Raw genomic sequence first — 19,869 nt, forward strand, 5'->3', positions numbered from 1 at the left:
TCATAATGGTACATAGCTTTATACTAACAGAAAAATCACAAATATACTGTAATAATCAATATATTGCCCAGCTCTAGTTTCAAATCTGTTCATGTATGACACATATGTTTAGTATCCATTATACATGTGTTTTATATTTAGTTGTGGTGGCCTTCAGCAAGTTTGACTGGGCTGACTGAATTGGTCTTCACAGCAGTTCAGTTTTCCACCAAAAATAATAAGCTTGAAACCTAAATTTAGTTTCAAGAAAGTAAAAATATTTTGCTCAAAATTCTATTTTAAATAAAAAAAATGTAATAATGCAAAAAGTAATAAGTATGAATCAAAACTTTAAACACATTCAAAATCATATTGCACAAAACTGAAATAGTAATGCAAAATTATCCGACTTGCACACAAAATCATGTTTCCCTTGGTTATATTTCTCTGTTTTTTGTGCTGTCAGAAAATGTCTGCTCATATTTGTATTTTTTATATGCTTATGCTGTTTTCCCCTTCGCTCTTGTTTCCATGTTCTGCGCTTGCTTTTCCAAATGTTGCGGTTAGAGTTTGATGTAAATCAGGGTGTGCTTAAGCGTCATCATTGGTTCACTAGTTCTAGATTGGCAGCTCCTCCTCTAGCCAGTCAGTCGAGGAGGGGAGCTGATGTCACTCCAATGCACCTCATTAGCTGCTGATGGTCAGTGTTCACTTGTACAGGTGATAATGGAGAACCGTCAGCTGGGGTAACATCTTTCCATACAGGACACCGTTATATGTGTCTGCCGGTCACTGCGGTAAGCCTGCCTGGCGATCCGTTATCGTTAAATGAGTAAATTGGTAAATTAATATTGAATGAATGTGATGTTTTTGCATTGACTATGCTAGATTTGAATACTGATTCATGAAAACAATAGTGCAGACCTGCCAACCTTTGAATTTTTTTTTTGAGTACCATAAGTGTGACGCGGGGGTTGGGGTGGAGGGGTGATATGGGGTGATACCGTGGGTCATATAGCCTATTCCTACATTACTTGAAGCTCCTTGATGGCTAATGTCAAAATCGTAATTTGCACAATGTGCAAAATGCTAGACTTCATGATAAATATTTTTCATAGGTTAGTACTCAGAGTCTGCACTCAGTTTGTGATATTCCTGTTATACAGTATTTTAGAGTAAACAGTAGGAATGCAACAATACAGTTAGCGCAAGGTTCAATAAATGCCTCCAATTTTTTTTACCAGTTTTCAGTTTGGTTCTGATGGTTTGGCACAACAGAGTTCTTTTTAGCGATTTTAAATGCTTTTTTTTTTTTTTTAAACTCCAGTATACATTAATTAAAACTTCAGTACATTGTTGTACACTGTGTCTACCTTAAATTTCTTTTGAGAGAAGTATTCTTTTTATAGATTGGCCATTATTTAGTGCTATGAACGCATGTAATGTCGGTTTCATTCATACTGGATACTAGAGGGCGCCCCTGCGCAGAAAGTCCACATATGCATCGCTGAAGAAATAGCGCTCACTGACGCTCCAAGAAATCCCTAATATGGACAAAAGCAGCTATGGCTGTAACTGAATGAAAGAAGACAGAAATGCTCAACAGTGACAATGTTTATCTGTGTTCTTAAAACCACCTCGGGTATTTTCATAAGTATAGTTATAGTCCATTGCTAATCGAAATAGCCTTTATTACAGTATGAGTATAGAATATATTTCTGCGTCATTCTCAGGGCTTTGACGCTTACTTTTCTTTTTACTTAAAACTTAAAAAATGTAGGAGCACTTTCAAAATTTTAGGAGCACCTTCTAATCAATAATCCAAAATGTTATCAAAAAGTATAGCCTTCCCATTACGAGGTGATATTTGACTCCTCTAACTTTATTAAAAGTGTCATCTTTTGTCAAATTCTTAAAAAAAATTATATTTTATAAGCTTTTTAAAACTTGTAATTAAAACGCCAGAATAAGAGTAGAATAAGAAACAAGTTAAAAATCAAATGAAATCAGTATTAACAAAATTAATTTGTAGAGGTGGCACAGAAGAACACAAAAGTGGCTTGATGTACTTTCAGACATTTAATGAGGCTCAGAAGTGGAATGAGTGCAATTCAATCCATAAATCCATGATGATATTAATGTTTTAAATATAAAATTTTGAATATAGAAATATTAAATGACTTCAAATAACTGAAAAGATCATTTAAAAATTAAACTAAAACTGCCAGCAGGTGGCGGTAAGTCACTGATTTTATCACTGAATCATTCATTCAATTGATTCATTCGAACGGCTGATTCATTCAAGAATGAATCAAGTGACTGTCTTTATGAATGGGTAATCATGAATCACTGACTCACTCGATTCGTTTAAAAACCCCGTTCATTCATAAACGAGACACCGCTGTGTTTGAATGGAGATGCGCTGCGGCTCCGCTCTGTCTTTGTTTTAAACTATTTTCGACGACGCATTAGAGCAAAATCAGACAATAGTGTTATAGTCAGACAATGTATGTCACTTAATATTAACTTCTTGTTTATTGAATTGTATTAAATCAGTTATCACATTTACAAACTCCCTTAAAAATCATTAAAAGCTGTCACTCATCATCTTAGTTCATCGCGAGCTCACATTTATAATCAACGAAGCTGATGCTGATCGGGTCAGTCGCACTGGTGCTCCTAAAAGAGCGCGATCACAAGTATGATGCTGATCGGGTCAGTCGCACTGGTGCTCCTAAAAATAAAGGTCATAGTCGCACGCAGTAGTTTTCAGTCGCAAATGCGTCTGTCGAGCCCTGATTCTGTGATAAGGTGCCACATCAGATCAGGACGGAAGTTATTTCTAACATTTGTCTGATGTTGTGGAGTATGTTATAATGGTCTATTTTGTTGGACAACAGGTTTAGAAACGCTCCGCATTACAAGTCATGCTCGGCTTATGTTGCTTTTTCAGATGCACCATGCATGTGTTTCCTCATCTCAGCACGCGACTCACGGACACACAAACAGAGCCAGTTTGGAGAGAAATAAAACACACGGAAATTATTTAAATGCAAAACCGGAAAAAACGCTCTGATTGGTTGAACTCCTCATCTTTTTCTGTTGCTTGTTTACTGCGCGTGGACAGGTCACCAGGTTTTTGCGTAGTTTAGAGTGACAAATCGTACCAGCGTACTTTAAAGGGGTCATATGATGCTTTTTTAAAGATCATTATTTTGTGTATTTGGTGTAACAGAATATGTTGACATGCTTTAATGTTCAAAAAACACATTATTTTTCAAATACTGTACATTATTGTAGGTCCTCTATGCCCCGCCTCTCTCAAACGCTTCGTTTTCTACAAAGTCCCTCCTTCCGAAATGCGTACCCGCTACGCAAAATGTGTACAGGTTGGCAGGTCTGACAGTGTTACAGAAGAAACAGTTACAGTGGCCAGGTGGATTTGATATACACAATGATTTATTTGCATACTTATTGTGTTTATATACATAGATACATATATAATTGCATAACACTATCATATTGTTTTACATTATTTATTTAAATATTATATATTATTTACTGTTGTTATGTCTGCACTATCATGCACATTTAGCATTGGGCTCAGAGAAATGCAATTTCATTCTGTTGTACACTTGTTGTATGTATTTGAACTTTGAATATAATTTGAATATAGTTTTAACATAGCAACAATATAAAAGTAAAACAGCGAGTAGGGATGGGCGATATGGGCTTAAAAATATATCACGATACTTCTGCTATTTATTACGATAACAATATCAATGACGATAATTCCGGGAATCCTGTTTCTTTAGAGAAAAGTATTATCTTTCCTATTTTTACCCAAAATAGGGTGAACATGAGTACACACCTAATATAACTGTTTAATTCATACTGGAAGCCGGAGGGCGCTCTTGCACAGAAACGCCACATATCCATAGCAGAAGTTACTACTGACGACGCTCCAGGAAGGTATCCAGTTATCGTTGAATAAAACGCACAACGGAGATAGAGACTTTTTAACTGATTAAAACTTGAGGAAAATAAACATACGTTTGCACAAAATATATGGTTTATCTGTGTTCTTCAATCTTGGGTATTTCTATAAGGAAAGTATATTTATAATGCAATGTTAATCGACATGGCCTTTATCACTGTATATAATACTATCATTCTGTAATATGAAACCACGTCTGGTCACAAAAAAGTATTTCAAACACCCGACTATGTCATTAAGTTAATTTGGAGAAAAAGCATGTCAATAAATGATATCTTTGTTGGACAACAGGTTTGTAAACAGCCTCATACACATGCAAAACTGTATCACACATGTGCTACTGTAGTACATTTATTCAGCCCTAACCAAACCAGTTACAGATTGTAAAAGGAGCTCAAGCTCCTCATTTAGCGATATAGGCTGCTCCTCCTCAATTTCATGTCCGCCTTCCGTGATGTCGCTCTGCACTGTCGCACACAGAAATATGTCAACAACTAGACTTTATCATTATTATCACGGGAAGACTAATTCTTATCGCGGGGAGAATTTTTACCGGTATATCGCAAACGATAAGATATCGCCCATCCCTAACAGCGAGTAGGTGGCGGCAAGTTACTTAGTTCTTTAGTGAATCATTAAAACATTCATTCAATCTCCTGATTCATTCAGTGAGGAATAAAGTGAATCATTCACTCGACTGATTCGTTCAAATCCAAACCAGTTCATTCAATACGAAAGGCTGCTGCGTGTTGCTCGTAGAGGACACTGTTCTGCTGTGGCTTTGTTTGGACTCTTCGTCGAAATGAGAAAATAGTTACAATATTGTGTTTAAAACTCACACAAAATGTACTTGTTATATTGACTTTATACTACAGTTCAATAAACATTTGCAATGGTGCCGATATTCGGGAAAACAACACTCTTCCTCGTGTGATATTACTTAACTGTGTCACTTTATAATCTCAGAGTAACACAAAATGTGATAAATCTTACAAAACCAACCACCTTATCAATGACACTGTACATGAAAGACCAAGCTGGAAATCTGTTTACAAAAACAATACATGACAAAAAATAAGATACAGACAATTAATAAATTACAAGAGACAAGGGTAATATACAGTGAACCAAACAATTGTGACTGGCACATATTATTCTTATTATCCTCTCCTAACAGTAATAACAATAACAAGACTTATCAGTCAGGTACAGGCAAGCCAGACACATTTAACAGTGACTTCAGGAGGCCGGTGCATATAGTGGCTGCTGCCTTTCGCAATGTGACCATAAGCGAATAAATACAGGTGAATATAATGGCGACGGGTCGCTAGGATGGCTCATTTAATGGTAACGGATCGCCAGTGACAGGACAGGCAGACACATATAACGGTGTCCTGTATGGAAAGATGTTACCCCAGCTGACGGTTCTCCATTATCACCTGTACAAGTGAACACTGACCATCAGCAGCTAATGAGGTGCATTGGAGTGACATCAGCTCCCCTCCTCGACTGACTGGCTAGAGGAGGAGCTGCCAATCTAGAACTAGTGAACCAATGATGACGCTTAAGCACACCCTGATTTACATCAAACTCTAACCGCAACATTTGGAAAAGCAAGCGCAGAACATGGAAACAAGAGCGAAGGGGAAACAGCATAAGCATATAAAAAATACAAATATGAGCAGAAGTTGTCTGACAGCACAAAAAACAGAGAAATATTACCAAGGGAAACATGATCTTGTGTGCAAGTCGGATTATTTTGCTTTAATATTTCAGTTTTGTGCAATATCATTTTGAATGTGTTTAAAGTTTTGATTCATGCTTTTTTTTTTTTTAAAGGCATTATTACATTTTTGATTTACGCTTATTATTTTTTGATCCGTGACCATTGTTTGCTATTCTGAAAACTTTGCTTCATTTTAAAATTTTGTGAAATATATTTTACTTGCGTTTTTAAATTTTGGTTTCATGCTTAGTTTTTGATCCATGACTGCAATATTTTTGGTGGATCCTATAGTTTGATCCCATAGTTCACATCAATCTACTCTCTAACTCTTTTAAACCCAACGCTCCACGCATGGAGAGGCTGGGAATTTTGGAAAAAGTAACGCGCTCATTAAATTTAAATGGAGGGAAGTTTCATTAAACTTTCAACATGCCCCACCAGCTCTGAATGACGTCTGGTAAGTTACACAACCACCAACGCAAACAAAAGGTGAAAGATCTTCCTGGACTATAACAGCAGGGATTTAAATGGATAAAGCTTGCACATGTCATCTGTAAAATTTTAAAAAGCCATTTAGAATGGCAGGTCAGCAGGCTGAGACGCTACTAATTTATGTAACATTAGTGCTGTAAAGTTTACAGCAAACAAAAGCAACTGCTCTCAAAGTGCCAATGGAGTAGAAATATAGGCTACAATGTACATATTAAAAAATATATATATATTTTGGTGGATTGTCTGAACAAATAGTCAACTAATCAATCTGTAATGAGGCTGGTTTCAGTTGCACTCATATGGACATGCTATATTTAAGGGGCCTTCACAAAAAAATTACTTCATTATTTCCAATTACTGCATTAAAATACAGGTAGACAGAGCACAAATGAACGAAACAGAATGCAGTGGCCTCAAGACACGTTTTTTTTTTTTAAAGGTTAAAGGACTACTCTTAACTTCATGCCACCTTAAAACACAACACTTGTGGGAGGACACTCAAAAAACACTGCAAGATGTACACAATGGCTGAAGACAAATTAAAAAATGCCAACATCGAGAGTTTTAGTGTGCAAGCTGTCAACACGCTAAATAAGGCACCACCAATTTAGATTAAAAAATAAATTAAAAATAAATTAATAAATAACAATTACATTATTCAATTATACAATAAATATAAATTGAAAAAAAAAATCTAATTATAAAAAAAACTAACTAGGACAATTAAAAATTAAACCCTAAATAGGACAATTTAGAAATTGAATTTGATTAAACACTGTCTATATCCTTATGTCAATTCAATTGTGTTCAAGTGTCTTGAATGGAGGAACAAGCTGAAATCAGCAACCACTGCCAAGACCCTTGCTCTGTTTTCCATAAAGAAAACAACTGCATCTTGTTTGCCCTGAAAGGCCCTTCCTATTACAGCCAAGATCAAAGTGGAGTACAAGCTAAGCAGCTTGATTCCTTGCAGACCTCACACGCTCTATAAGTGAGCCAACAGCTTGGTGCCAGAGCTTTCAGTCTGGTTGCAATACACACAGACAGTTTGGTCAGAGAAATGCACGGAGAGACCGTGTATACAAATGAGTACCACCCCATTCATTATACCCTTGGTGAAGTGTCCGCTTCTCAGTTGGCCTCAAACACATGGAGGAGTCTGAAGTTTACCATGGCACAATAAATCAGCCGAACAGAGAACGGGCCACCTGCGTCAATGTGTGCTACAACTGACCATCCAAAACAAAAATAGAGCCTTGATGGATTATTCACAGACATTCTGGAGTAATCGGAGACCACTTTGATTAAGATTATGTTTGCAATATAAAAGAATAGGAAGCATGTGTAATTGAAGTCTGTTTAAACATGTTTGTACTTTAATTATTTCCAACGAATCCTCAAAAAACAAAAAAAACAAACGTTATTAATCCAATGATATTGTCTCTGCATTATAACCAACTAAGTGAACCTAAAAAGATGAAAAACAAAATTGTGATGCACCAATTTTAGCGACCAAAAACAAAAAATAATTTTTTGGTTTTGGCTGAAATAGTTTTGGAGGGCCAAAACCATTGACCAAACAGTGATGTTTAATTAGCATTTTGCAATTACATGTTTTAATTGTGTCAACAATTATTTTGTGCACCCAACATGGATAAACTACAAACTAGCAGGGATGCACTTCACAGTAAGCAAAAAGGATGCTAAAGCAGCAATATGTAAAAACAGTTTAGCTGAAATATCGAGAAGCGACTCAACGGCACTGGGGGAAAAAACGGTGTAGAGCTTACTTTGAAACAATTTTCAGTCAGAAATTGCTAGTAAATTTCACAAATAATTACAAAGAAATGGTAAGTTACATTTTGAAGTAGAAAGACTGAAAATAGTAATTTCTTGTAAAACATACTCCAATAATCTGTTTTATTAACAACTTAAAAAAATTTTTTTTACAGTGTTATCACCTGAGAACATGAAACCCTGAACAGCATACCAAGTATAATCAACCAAGTTTCCCAAAATCAATTACCCAAACTTAATTTTTGGTCTCCTACATGAGAACCACATATCTCTGCATGAGTGCCAGTTGCTAGTACACGGCTCTGACAACATCCACCATCTTTGATAGCACTACTGAAGATAAACTGAACAGCTGGGTTCGTCTATCATCAACAATTTAAACAGGAAGACAGCTGGCAGTACTAGCAGTGAACTGCTTGAGTTTTTAAAAATGCAATGGATTCAGAGTTCCCACACCTTCTGGCCAATGGACTTCCATGACTTTTGCATTTACATTTATATTTGCATCGAATCATCAAGAGGACGCTTTTATCCAAAATTACTTACAAATGAGGAATCACAGTAGATGATACAGGAGCTAACATTATTAGCAGTTCCCGTGTAAACAATAACTTTTCCAATAACTCTTTCTATATTAAAAAAACAACAACATAAAAATAAGATTTTTTTTTAAATTTATTTAACAGACTGTATTTATATATATAAAAACTATTTATAAGCCACAACAATTTCATGGGATAACAAACTGATCAACAGCAGGGGCTTTATAATATATTTATATAGCAAACAAACAAGACATAAACAAATATTGTTTATTTAAATTGCAAGCGAATTTAGTCATTTATAATTCTGACATTTTTGTGGGTTGACCTCTTAAAAAAACATCTACCTTAATCTAACAGTAATTACTGCAAAGCACCTTTTAGAAAAAAAGTTTTGTTGAAAAAATTAAAAAGAATTTGAAGTAAAATATGAAAAGTAATTTATCCTACTTCAAATCATGATTGTCTCTGTAAGCAACAAAAATAGAACTTTTATGGAAATTTGCATAGTATATACATTTATTTAAAAAAAACTATTTATAAGCTATGAAAATTTTTTGAGAATTATATTCACTATAAAAATTTCCAAGAAATGTTAAAATGTCATTAATTTCCCTGACTTTTCAAATTCACATTTCCAGATTTTTTTCATGACTGTGGGAACTTTTTTTTTTTTTTTTTTTAAATTCGCAGCCCGTTCCTCAGGATCAATTGGGCCTTAGTGGTCCAACACGGGGACAAACAGCATCCTGCTGTTAATTTGGATTTCTCCTACTCAGCAGGTGGACGGTGTAGCAAAGTCCAGCTATAATCTGCCTCAGGCGTGCACTGTTTGATGCTGTCTGCTAGGAAACTGACAAAACAAACTGTATTAATAGCTCCAGCTGGAGCCAAGAATGAGGAATCTGGAGAGTGAGCTGCCAGAGAGTAAGGGAGACCCCACAAATAGGGAGCGACGGAAGGGGGGGGGGGCAGGGAGCAGAGAATGGAACGAATGCTTTTGGAGGGTGTTCGGTAACTTGCAGGTAAAGGCCAAGGGTCCTACGGATGGTGTTGGGGACGGGAGATCTATGGTGCATGGTGTGTTTTATGGTTGATTTGGATTTCTGTAACCTTAGTGAACCTGAGCTTTGGAAAATGGAACAAATGAAACTTTAGATCCATGTCTGCATGACTGCAGTGTGCCCGGTGCTAAATCCATGGTGAGGAAATACACAGTGTAGCCCAATGCAGTTCCCTTGGCCTGTATTCTGCTAGGAACAATGTGGACCCGAAGTCCCCCTCTGTAAACCCATAATCCTCTTCAGATCAGTTTATACTGCGGCTGCAACAATGTTGGACATGCTACAAGTCAACAAAACAGCAACAGTGTGTCTTCTCTCCAGAAATATATCTAATGTCCACGTGACGATATATCTGCAATAATTTTGCTGGCAATATAATATTGTGCAACATTGATTCAAAATTTTGATTCAAAAACCTTTGTTTAAGTCTTTTAAAAGTGCTGTAAAAGCATATGTAGGTAAATATGTAGGTATAGTTAATTAGTATAGTTAATAGTTGCCTAATTAGTATAGTAATAGTGGTACAAACACGGCTGTTCAAAAGTTTAGGGTTTAGAAATTGAAAGGAAAAAACATGAAAGAAAGAAATTAATACTTTTATTCAGCAAGGACGCAATGAATTGGTCAAAAGTGACAGTAAAGACATTTATGATATGATTTTATCAAATATTTCTATTTCAAATACATGCTGTTCTTTTGAACTTTCTAGTCATCAAGGAATGTAAATGTACCACAAAAATATTAAGCAGCACAACAACAGTTTTCAACATTGACAATAATAAATGTTTCTTAAGCACCAAATCAGCATATTAGACTAATTTCTCAAGGATCATGTGACACTGAAGACTGAAGTAATGATGCTGAAAATTCAGCTTTGCCATCACAGGAACAAATTACATTTTAAAATATATTAAAACAGAAAACAGTTATTTTAAATTGTGATAATATTTACTATATTACTGATTTCACTGTATTTTTTATTTTAAAAAAAATACAGATTTCTTTCAAAAACATGAAAGAATTTTTGCAGACCCCAAACTTCAAAACAACAGTGTATATAAATGATAATAAATAAATGTTGTGTTCCCGTAATGTAAAACCGTGTGAAAAACATCCTTCATCATTATTCCATCTACCTTAACTTAACAGTAATTACTGCAAAGCACCTTTTTTCTAAACCTTTTAGTTGAAAATATGAATTTAGTTGAAAATATGAACAGTATTTAAAGTGAAATATGCAAAGTAATTTATCCGACTTCAAATCATGATTGTCTCTGTAAGCAACAAAAATAGAACTTTTATGGCAATGTGTACTAAAACACAATGCACGGTTGCCGAGTTTTGTTTTAAATACAGTTTTATGACACTTTAATGTGCAATTTCTACCTTCCCCTCCCCTTGAAATATCGCGAGATTTTGGCGTCACACACTACCCCGGTCCCTCAAAGCTCACCTGGGGTGGTTGTTCAAAATTCACACTGTTGATGCTTGTTTTTTCTGATTCGTTCTGATTAATAAACTCTAGCTTATTTATTTTATGACTGTAATAATGTTATAACATTTTGGCACGAACTTTGAATGTTGCTATGAATGTTAATGTAAATCATGGGGGGGTCGAGATTATGAATATATTTAAAAAATCTAATTGTAAGGTAAATTAAAATATAAAAGTGGATTGCATTTTTTAATACATAAATATGTAAACTGAAAATCATATTTCTTTTGCCAACGTTTTTAATCATTCATACCCTTAGATTATGTCATGAACAATATCTTGTTCTCATCCCAGCTTTACTAACTCTCTTTACAAGTGGTGGGTGATTCAGTCTGCTATTGAGCGTAAAATACTCTGTGCATTAACTATGTAAAGCAATGATTAAGATTCAAATCTTGATGTAAACTGAAGGTGATGGTTTTGAAAGCAGAGGAAAGTTAGTTGCAGAGGGCCTTTATTCAGTCCTGCTGTAGTTTCCTTCCTGACTGATTTACATTCTCTTAAAGAGGACATCCTGTGCTTAGGAGTTTAAATAAAGCATGATGCAAAACACAAATTCACTTGCTGAAGTTAGGAAGTGAAATGTATGCAATTAAAATATGCTTCTTTCTCGTTATTAAATTTCCTATTCAGAAAACAAAACCATGGCTTCACGGAGAGCGTTTTTAAAGTCTTAAAAACTTACAGAAAATGTTCATAATCAAATGTACACTTTTGCAAGTTAATATTAAATAGTCTTAGTCAGCAATGGATGCATGACGTCTGTTTATTTAGCTATTATAAGTAAATATAGGTTATTAGAACGGAGTTGTTCTTTTCCTGAAGGTCTGATATGTCTGTTTCTTTCAAGAAAAATTATTATTATTATTTTACAAACAAGGTAAATTGCAAAATTCTGTAGCTTTAGCTGACTGTTTTATATCATGTGGTATTCCAGCACCCTCTACTGGTTAAAAGTACACACACATAACTCATCTAAGGTTTCATGTCATTGAGAAGGCAAATGATGTGTTCATAATCACCTTCGTGATTCACTTGGTTTGGAGAAAAAACTGCAGTAAAACACTTGAACAATGCATGGAGGCTTTTACTGGTTAGTCTGCATGCATAAAACTAGATGTAAGCACTACATACTTCTTAATCAAGCAATATAACAACAGTGAAATGAAAACAACTGCAAAAAATCTGTTGAGGTTCACAAGATGTGACACTAGTGTTGACATGAATTCATTTAAGACATCCCATTCACGGTCTGCAAGCGTTTGGAATGATCATGCCAACATGACAAAAAAAGAACATTCCCATTACTGACATAGAATATTCTTGTTAAGGTTTGCTGTGTTTTCATCTCAAACGCAAAAGTACAGCTCACTTTCTGCAATCATCAGCACCAAAAAAGTTATACAATCCAACACACTATAAACCAGGTAGTTTTCAAGAGAAAGATTCATAATTACCAAAGTGATAGATGGACAGAAATAGATATTGATTTGAAATCCAATGAAGTGTTCTTACATGGTTCTGCTTCAAAATGCCAGAGATTAGTAAACAAATATAAAACAAGGTTACTTTGTGGCAAATTTACTATATTTTTGCAAAATTTCACCCACTTTTCCAGGATTATTTTTGATGACTGGGAAGCCTCATAACATGATTTAACAAAAATGTTAAAATTCATTTGACTTTAAAATTTAATGTAAAGGTTTTAGTTACCATCTTTAAAAAAAATGTATGCATAAAAAAAAACTTTATCTTCAAGTATAAGTTTGAAACAAATGTAATATATAATTATAACTTATAAGTGCTGTTAAAGTGTTATTTGTGTGTACATAGGATTTACTGGTAAATCATATTTTTTCATTATTTTCTTGTTTTTGCAATTAGAGTGTTTCACATATTATCTACTGATTTTTTAACATTATGGGTTCATAAGTGCATTATCTCTCTCCTACCTGATCAGTATTTCTCTGCACCAAAGCACATAATTGTACTGCAACCAAAGTCTGAATTTGCTTGATGACATTATAGCAACAAAAGAAACATGAACCTTCCTCACTTCTTCACCCACTGTATATGGACAGACACACTTCAGATTGCAGTCTGATTACAATCACATGTTCACGTACACGGAAGACATCTACCTCCTCCACGTCTGACATTAAGGACAGTCTTCTCGCTCAGTCTCTGAGGAGCACATATTCTTTCACTGACTCTGGAAGCGGGAGCTGTTTCACCGCAGATGGGAGGTACTGAACTCCCAGGCTGTTACGAACGGTGCAGCGCGCCAACGCTCGTAACGAGGGCGGTTGGGCTACGAGGCTAGTGAGTCGAGCCAGTAACTGAGGATCTTTACTGAGCTCACGTGGTAAAGAGCCGTCGGCCCTGCGGATCTCGATCCTCCCCGCGGCGCGGCAAAGCAGCTCCAGGCACTCTTCCTCCTGCTCCGTGCCCAGGCCCCGAGCCAGCAGCGCCACCAGCCGCGAGATGGGCGTCTGGCCCTTTAGGTTGGTGACGTGGACTTGAGAGCCGTACTCTAGCAGCACACGGACACTCTCCAGGTTGCCTTTCATGGCTGCCCAACTGAGGGGTGTGTCGTTATTGTAATCCCGGACATTCGGGCACGCGCCGCTCTCTAATAGGGCCCGTACGCACTCGGGGTTATCTTTGAAGGCAGCCCAGTGCAGTGGCGTATCCTTGTTGCCGTCCAGAGCATTTGGCTGGGCCCCGTATTCTAGAAGCAGCTCCACACAACCCTCATCCTTCTCCGCTGCGTAATGCAGGGCAGTGCGGTTGTAGCCATCCAAGGCGTTTACCTGGGTGAGAAAATTATTATTATTTCTTTTAATTCTGAATTAAAATTGTCAAAAATTAAGTAAAAAATGTAGGGGTGATGCATCTTTCCTGATATGATAATGAAGTAAACAGTGAAAACCATGATACATTTTTTCAGGATACTTTGAGGAATAGAAAGTTCACATCAACAGCATTTATTTGAAATATTAATCTTTTGTATTATTATTAATGTCTTTACTATCACTTTTGATCAATTAAATGCATCCTTGCTGAAAAAGTTAAAAAAAAATTTTTATCATACTGTCCCCAACATTTTTTGAACGGTAGTGTACATATATTTGAACAAAACATTCTCATCTAATATTAAAAACTTTAGTCTGCCAAATCAAAGTCATGTGCAGCATCCAACAAGCAAAAGTATACAGGAAAAAAACAAAAAACAGGAAATTATGTCATAGAGAGGACCCCTGCATATCCGCATGACTGAGTATTAAAGACAATAATATATTTTGACCTTTTTATAACAAGTCAAGGTTAGTTTAGGGTTTCAAAATATCACGTAGTGCAACCCCTCAAAAAATGTATGATATTTATAAAATACTAATTTGGGATATTTGTAAATAAATACTTTTAATCTTGAAAAAAACTTTTTGAAAAATAAAGATTAAGATGTGTATTATTCAAAACGTAAGAAAAAAAAACTTAACATGTTTTAAACTAGATTTGAAAAGACCTTTAATCACTTACTTGCCACAGAGCCATTAACAACTTAACAGTAAAATGTGTAATTTCTCCACCACTAGTGGCAACAAAATTGCACGCTTTACTTTTAAACTGTCAAAACACTGAATTTAGGGAATTGACTTTAGTTTGCAAACTCGAAAAGAATTATTCTTGTTACACTGTACCTCGGCACCTTTCTCCAGCAAAAGCTCCACACAATCAGCATCAGCCACCATACAGGCACAGTGCAGGGGCTTCAGCGTGCCATGCATCCGGTTCACATCTGCTCCCTGAGAAAGAAGCACATTTTCATTCAGAACGCAATATATGAAAGACTTTTTAAAGCGTTGGTAACACGACTCACCCTGCGTATAAGGTCTTCCACATTATCATGTGGGAAGGAGCGAATGGCAGCTATGGTTCGAATGAGCCTTTCCGACAATGAGTATTTGCTCTGAATACTCTGCATGATGTACCACATAGTAGAGCTCATGTGGAACTAAAGGACATTTCACCCAGACCGGGTGACGCCACACCAAAATGAGATGGCTGTGAAAGTGAGAAAAATAATCCAAGAAAAAAGAAAACAGAAAACTGATTAACAAGAGAATGAAGTTGATAGAACAAGTAATATCTTTACATTAGGAATCATACAATCATTCAATCTCTTTAAAGACAATGCCAATAGTGTATTCAGTACTGCTTTATGTCAACGGGGATATGCTTACTGCCACATTTACAATTTATTTAATAATAATAATCAGACAATCATCAAAATAAATAGAATAAATGTCAATAAATACATGTTAAACAAATAAATGTTTAAATAATAATACAAATAAATATTTATAATATATTTATTTATAATGATACATATATATATATATATATATTAATATCCTTGCAAATATTAAAAATAAACATACATGCAAATAAATAATTAATAAACAAATATTAAATAAATTATAAATGTTTAATTTCTCATCAAAATTAGTACTTTATTTTTGACATCAATTTGCATATAATGTTAAAATAAAGTACATACTGTTTTGCAACAGTTTTAGCTGTTTTTATTTATTGTTTTGTTTATAGACTACTGTATTTATTTAATCTTTCACTTCTTCATTTCCAAATTTAATTGTATTTTTTCACATTAATTTTTATATATTTTGTCCATATGGTAATGAGGGTAAATAATGTATCTCTTCGAAACATCTGTTCATTCATTACTATTTAATTTTGGCAAATTTCGCTACTCCATCTAGGTCTAGGTAATACTATAGTGGGTTATATCAAGCTTCAGACATGTTTATATACTAATATCATATAGTTATTCTTTGTGTAGCAGGTGCCTGACACACTCGACCTGTCTTATAAATATTGATCAAAGCATGCATGCAACATGCTCATGCTAATAAATAAAGCAAATGGGCTGTTTGCTGTTCGTCTCGTCTTCTTGTCATGCTGTCATCAAAAGGTCGCATGACAGACCAGCTAGCGAAGAAACACAAGCTTTAACAAGCAAATAAAGTCTAAAACATGACAGCTTCATAGTGACAGTCAACAAAGAAGTCTGGCTGCATCTAAATTAAATAAAAAGACAGGCTTATGCTTATCTTTATTACTCATTGCTGTATGCGTCCTACCGGAGTGAACTAGCCGCTTGGAGCTAACGTTAGTTTCGACACCCGGGACGTGAAATAACATATTTTCTTACCTCTGGATCTCCTTAGGCGCAAGTGCTCGAATAAAACAAAAGCAAAACGCAAAGTATGTAATCGAAGACGATTAAGTGTTAAAAGAACCTGCAAGAAATGAAAACAGCCGCAGGTTTGCAGCTAATCTGTCAGTGTGCCAGCGCGCAACACAAACACGGTGACGTCACGAGAGGAAGTGACAAACCATTCGAAAACGCCATTTATCCGTCGGGTTGTATTGGCGGAACACACTTGTAGCGTGGAAATGCGGCAAGAAATATGGCTAAAATTAGTTATGCGCGTCTGTGAGAGGCCATTCTTCACATACCGTACTGTTTGTGCCAAATATAGACACGCACACGATGGGCCCGGTGCTGAGGGGCTCCTGAGGGAATGACGCTTTATGTCACTCAGTGCCCTCACACTGTAAATTGTTTTCCTGTTACAGTACAATTTTTTTGAAAAAGAAACATCAAATGAAAAGCAAGTGTTATAAAAATTTATAGTTTACTGTGACAAGTTACTGTATAAATTGTATTTTCAATGTGTTTTTGAGATGGTACAGTATTGAGATGACTGTATCTGGAAATTGACATGTATTTGCCATTTGCCTATGCTTTTATTAAAATGTACCCTCCAGAATAGCAGTTCGATAAATTAGTCTGAGATTTATCCAACTTTATGACTTTGTAATTTTACACATCATTTTGTGTATGTGTGATAATGTCTGCACAGTATCCCTTACAAAAAGACTACCATTCAAAATTAATTATGGTGTCTTAAATTATTTTTTTTTATATATATATATATAGAATAAAAATTAGTATTTTTATTCAGCAAGGATGCATTAAATCGATCAAGACTGACAGTAAAGACTTACATTTTTACAAAAAAATATTTCAAATAGCTGTTTGAACTTTTTATTCTAAAAATCCCAAAACAAGTATTATGGTTTCCACAAAAACATAAAGCATGTTTTCAACATTGATAAGAAATGCTTCTTGATCAGCATATCAGCACATTAAAACAAATCCTGAAAAATCATGTGACACTGAAGACTGGAGTAATGATACTGAAGATTCAGCTTTGCCATCACAGAAATAAATTACGTTTTACAATATGTTAATATTAAACAATATTACTGTATTTTTTATTTTAAAAACTGCAGCCTCAGTGGACAAAAGCAAACATTTGAATGGTAGTGTACAGTACATCAGGAAATGTCTGGGGAAAATTACAAACTCACTCTTTAATTTCCTATACTTGAAATAACTAAACAGTACTAACGGAAAGCCCCTTCTTAGGGAAAATAAATTATCTATATTCCTTCATATATATATATATATATATATATATATACACATACTTTAAATCTCTATAAATTTCTTGTTAACCGTACAAAGGCAACACAAAACAGTTTAACAAATTAGAAATAATACAGCAAATGAACCAGTCAAGGATAAGGCCAAAACAAAATAATTTATTTTCTTTTTGTGACATTTTATGCAGACAGCTAGAATTTAGTGTCTCACTTCAATCCATTGTTATATAATTCTTCCTTTTGCCACACCAACCCCTAAATCAATTAACAGTAATAACCCAATTATTACAGAGAAATTTGCTATTTTCTGTAGATTTCTGCAAGCCTGTCAACATCAATATCATTACCTTATGCTCTTAGTATAATTTCACATTACATAAGATTTTTTTTTAAACAATTTAGTGCATTTCATTATCCTAAACCACTAGCTGCTCATATTCATTAATGAAAACAAGAAAAAAAGCCCCAGTGATTTGTTATTTACCGCTTTACTAAGCCTCTAGTAAATGCATCAAGTATTTTCTCTGCTGAAATCTCAACAAAATAAAAATAAAAAACAAATGTTAAATCTGTGATTCTCTCCCAATGTCTTTTTGTACATAAGTCATGATTACAAACTTACACGGGACAGGGGGTTGCATGGGGGATGGACAGCAGAATTAAAATAAATTAAAAATACATTTTACTAAAAATACTTTACAATGAATTGAACAGCAATACTGTATCCTCCTGATTAAACATTCAAATAACAGCACCAATTCACCACAGCAATTTTTGTAGTGAACGCATCCCTGTTATTCATTTTCCTCACAGTCACTATCAGGTACTATCTACCAAAGCAACTGTCAATTTCTAATTACCCAAACACATGCCACCGTGTCAAAAAAAAAAAAAAACATGCTTGCATTGGCATAGCAATGACAACACTCACATTACCATGGCAAAGCTATCAGAAACCTTGCAGCAATCATAATGAGAGGATTTTGCACAGATATTGACATTTATCCAAGAGTCAAAATGCTCATTTTAGGGAGGAAGAAATGTATTCGTTTAAATATGGGGTTTGTATTACAATTCATGGAGGACATATTCAAGGGATATCAAGCATATAACAATACAACTCTCCTTTGAATCTCAACTCCTTCAAACTATAAAATTGCATGAAATTACTGTGCCTTTTAAGCATTGCCGAATTGGAAGTTCATATAAATATGAGACCAGTATTGGTGCTGTAAATGACAGGAATGAGATGAAACGTCAACCCTGAGCCAGATAACCCACTCTGGGCATTAGATTTGCACATAAATCATCAAAAATTATTTTGAAAGAGATCAGCACTGTTGAATTTGTTTGCCAAATGACCAAAAGCTGAAAAATTCAGGACTTCTTCCAATGAAACCCAAAATGACAAGCTGAATGTGCCTTAATTTAGAAACAATTGCTTTGATATAACAGTGATAATCATATTTTATCATTTCAACAGTAATGGATAGAAACTAAACTTCAGACCAGCTTGACCTATATCATCATCACCAACAGCGCCATACAATCAATCAACTCCGAATGTACTGATTTTGAATATAAGAAACCCTCTAACTAAGAACCAATCCACATAACGAACATGATTCTTGACTGTGCCTTGCAATATTCCAATCCACCACCACCACCTTGTTGTAAACAGTCAAGAACCTGACTGATTTTCAGGATATTTGAGTGGACAATTGAGCAGTCCAGGAAGGAGAATGCACAAAAACAAAAAGAAGAAATCTGAGATGACACAAAGTTCATGAGTGCCTATGTACCTGACTGTTAAGAGTTATCATTCACAGGTTGTTGGTTACTCAAACTAGCTACAAAAACAATGACAAATCACACAAAAAAGAAAAAAGAGAAGAAAAAAAAGAGAAACGAATCACCCATTAGCAAATCAGTGACATAACAGCATCATAATTGGCAGGCTTTGACTTCTTGAAGTGATAGTAGGCTATATATTTGAATCGTTAACAAGGCTCCAAAGTTGATTGTAAGTAAATCTGAACGCCCGTTCCAGAATTAATCACTACAGTATGTCACGCAAACTAATGCAAAACTCCAGACCAAATCGCACTGTCAGCCCTAAAGATACTTGCAAAATTACTCACTCAAGCACGCATAGCATATTCTACACGGGATCTAAATCCCAGATGAATCGACTCTAAAGCAAACCACATCCTTCCACACAAAGGTTCATTTACACGGTCAAA

The 19,869-nt window shown here is 35.1% G+C and overlaps 1 protein-coding gene across 1 annotated transcript; it reads right to left on the reverse strand.

The window, feature by feature from the left end:
- Positions 1–12,874: 12,874 nt before the first annotated feature.
- Positions 12,875–16,563, reverse strand: LOC107563629 (ankyrin repeat and SOCS box protein 8-like). The gene is made up of 4 exons (XM_016248541.1): positions 16,326–16,563; positions 14,973–15,157; positions 14,794–14,898; positions 12,875–13,905 (listed from the first exon to the last, which is right to left on the reverse strand). The coding sequence occupies exons 2-4, from the start codon at positions 15,099–15,101 to the stop codon at positions 13,270–13,272; spliced, it is 870 nt and encodes a 289-aa protein (XP_016104027.1). The 5' UTR covers positions 15,102–15,157; positions 16,326–16,563; the 3' UTR covers positions 12,875–13,269.
- Positions 16,564–19,869: the final 3,306 nt, after the last annotated feature.

This window comes from Sinocyclocheilus grahami, unplaced genomic scaffold, assembly GCF_001515645.1.
Source record: "Sinocyclocheilus grahami isolate Dianchi unplaced genomic scaffold, SAMN03320097.WGS_v1.1 scaffold884.1, whole genome shotgun sequence".
Lineage (NCBI taxonomy): Eukaryota > Metazoa > Chordata > Actinopteri > Cypriniformes > Cyprinidae > Sinocyclocheilus > Sinocyclocheilus grahami.